This window comes from Brassica napus, chromosome C7 (assembly GCF_020379485.1).
Source record: "Brassica napus cultivar Da-Ae chromosome C7, Da-Ae, whole genome shotgun sequence".
NCBI classification, from domain to species: domain Eukaryota; kingdom Viridiplantae; phylum Streptophyta; class Magnoliopsida; order Brassicales; family Brassicaceae; genus Brassica; species Brassica napus.
This window is the reverse complement of record NC_063450.1, coordinates 26,682,855-26,685,787: the sequence shown is the minus strand read 5'-3', so window position 1 is coordinate 26,685,787 and position 2,933 is coordinate 26,682,855. Positions and strand designations below refer to the sequence as shown.

Below are 2,933 nucleotides of genomic sequence, written 5' to 3'. Positions count from 1 at the left end.
TTTCTGGACAATGTCTTTCCTCTTTGCTTTCAAAATCAGTCGCTTCATGTTTTCTTTGTTTGACAATTTGTTCTTCTTTAGAATTTATGCCGAGGATTTCTTTTTGTTTGCAAACGCAACTCATCTTCAATTCATCAGGACAATAAAATGGCCAAAGCTAATAAGAAAGTAGGGGAAGGAAACCATACAACACTCTCTTGTATAAAGGCACCAGCCCGAGGAAATTTCTGCACTTTGAAGAAAATTGTTACTCTTTTGATATCATCATCACTAATCGCTTACATAATATATAGTCAAAACATACGATCTCTCTCTAAAAAGTCTTCTCTCAGGCACGCTTTCCTAGACAGTTCCAACTGTCTGGTTTTTTCCCTTTTGGTTAACTCTCCCCGGTTTTCGCCTACCTGGTTTCCATCTTGTATCTGGTTTACGACCTTTTTTGGTAAATTTTTCAAACGAAAACCACCTTTGGCTAGCAAACACCGGGTTCAACCCCCGACATCCTGTCGGAGGGTCAGCGACGCCGTCGCCTCAACCCTTCCCGGACCGACCAAACCTCTACAAGCTTTCCCGTCACCGAACACCATGGCTGTCTCTCACTGGTTTTATGCACTCGCCTTGGGAGTCTGCATCAGCTGAAACCCTATTTTTTCAACAATGGTGTCCCAAATCTTCTCTGTTCATAGAGCTTTCTCTAGAAGTTACTACTCTACGCTTCCCTCTCACTACCGAAATCACCTTTGCTCTGTTATAGAGTTTCAACTTATTTTGCTACTGTCAGGACATTTCTCTGAAGTATCTCTGAGCTAGCGATGGCTCACAAGTACTCAAGATCAGAAAAGGAAAAATGGACTGCGAAACCCACCACCTCTAGGAAGAAATCTCCTATAAAGATACCAGCCAGCAACAATGAGGCTCTAATTGCTAACAACCTCCTCACGCTCATTGGACGAGTAACTAACCCCCGCTTCCAAAGGCCACGAGCAATAGTTGACATTATGCCTCAAATCTGGAATCTTGAAGGACGAGTAGAAGGCAGAGACCTTGGGCCTGAGCTCTTTCAATTCAAGTTTGAATCGGAAAGGGACCTGCTCTCAGTACTAGCTAACGGCCCTTACCATCACAAACGGTGGATGATTCTTTTACAGCGTTGGGAGCCAATCATATCTCCGACATTCCCATCAATCATATCCTTTTGGGTACGGATCCATGGCATCCCACTTCACTTCTGGGATGACCAGACGTTGTATACGATCGGTAATTCATTGGGTCACGTCTCTATTCGGGATGTCAAAGATGCTCGGGTTAGAGTAGATATCAATGGCCTGCTTCCCTTGGAAATGAAGGCAGAGATAGAGCTCCCCTCCGGTGATGTTACCGAAGTAGAATTCGAATATGTGAAGATAGAAAAGCACTGTTTCACCTGCTTTTCCCTGTCTCATGAAGAAGAAGAATGTCCACACAGACAACCGGGGGATCCTCCTGCAAAGGAAAGAAAGTTGGGAATCACCCAGGCCATTGCTCTGGACTGCATTGAGGCTGCAAAAAGAAGACACGATGAGAGAAGAGGGTACTATCCTCCGGCCCAACGAGCTCCTTCAACTCAGGACGATAGAAAGTCCTACCATCGACGGGATCAAAACTCCTCTGCATATAGAGGTTCTATGGAATATGTTCGAAGACCACCTGCACTTAATTCTCAACGGTCGGAGGTCTCTATACCCTCCAATGATCATCGTGAACAAGCTCGTCGTAATTCCCGCAGTAGATTGGATTGGCGTATCAGACAAGATAACAACAATTCAATTGTCTCTAACTCTCATATTCAAAAAAGTGAGAGGTCTGTGCTTCAAGAGACAAACCAAGCATCACCTGGCCAAGCGACAGGGGGATCTCATCAGAGACAAAATGGATCAGTCTCCTCGCACACCCCACCACCTCTCCCCCCGAGAGAGAGGATAGATCTTTCGGGGAACTCGAACCCGACAGAGTCGGGTAAATCTAGTGAGAGGCGATCAGCCCTACTCCGACTGGCAGAACCTGATCTTCACGACCAGCTTCCCAAACGCTCTTCAATAAGTGGGGAAAGTAGGCTACATGAGGTTATTATTGGCAGTGAAGGTGCAGCACCTCTGGGAAGCCCCCCTGGGAGGGGAACGTCAGGACCTAGTGCACAGGTAACTACATCACCCACGGTGGAACAAGTCAGAGCTCCAGCCTCGGAAAGACTAGGAGGTCTCGCATCCTTGGGAAGCAAGGAAAAAACCAGAGCAACGTTGAATCAAACCGTAGCGGTAACCTCCACTAAAAGATCTGCTGCTGCTGTTGCTGACTCCGTAAAAGTCCCTAAACGAAGAACCACTGCAAGTAGAAGGGTAGCTAGAAGCCCGATGCAGGGCATCAACTTGAGAAAGGTTAATATTGCACGATCTACTAACGCACCTCGGAAGAGAATCTGCACAGAGAAAGGAAGATCTTTACCTTGGAATAAGGCTAGTACAAGCAACACCCTCCCACCACCAGCTCCAAAGATCTCGAGGGCTGGACCGGCTTCAAGAGACGAGGGACCGGATTTTCGGTCCCTGCCTCCACGGCTTCCTTAGCTCTAATGAGCTGGAATTGTCAAGGGCTGGGGAATCCCTTTACAATTCGTCGTCTTAAGGAGATTAGGAAAAGTATTCTCCCAGACATTATGTTCCTCATGGAGACCAAAAATGGCGATGACTACGTTAAAGAAAAGACTCATGATCTTCATTATCCTCATTTCTTCTCGATCCCCCCACAGGGACTCAGTGGTGACCTAGCTCTCCTCTGGTCAGACAACGTCACGCTCAAAATTCTCGAGTCCTCAGCTAATATCATTGACGCCAAGGTAGAGTTCAAAGGCACCTCCTCCTTTATTTCCTTTATATATGGAGCTCCGATAGTTGAGA

At 46.5% G+C, this 2,933-nt stretch overlaps 1 protein-coding gene across 1 annotated transcript; it reads left to right on the top strand.

Moving 5' to 3' along the window:
* The first annotated feature begins 812 nt into the window (after positions 1–812).
* LOC106350660 lies at positions 813–2,603 on the top strand. The gene has a single exon (XM_013790519.1). The coding sequence runs from the start codon at positions 813–815 to the stop codon at positions 2,601–2,603; it is 1,791 nt and encodes a 596-aa protein (XP_013645973.1).
* Positions 2,604–2,933: the final 330 nt, after the last annotated feature.

Coding starts and splice junctions, on each gene's coding strand:
- LOC106350660 (XM_013790519.1), top strand. CDS start 813: ATGGCTCACAAGTACTCAAGATCAGAAAAGGAAAAATGGACTGCGAAA.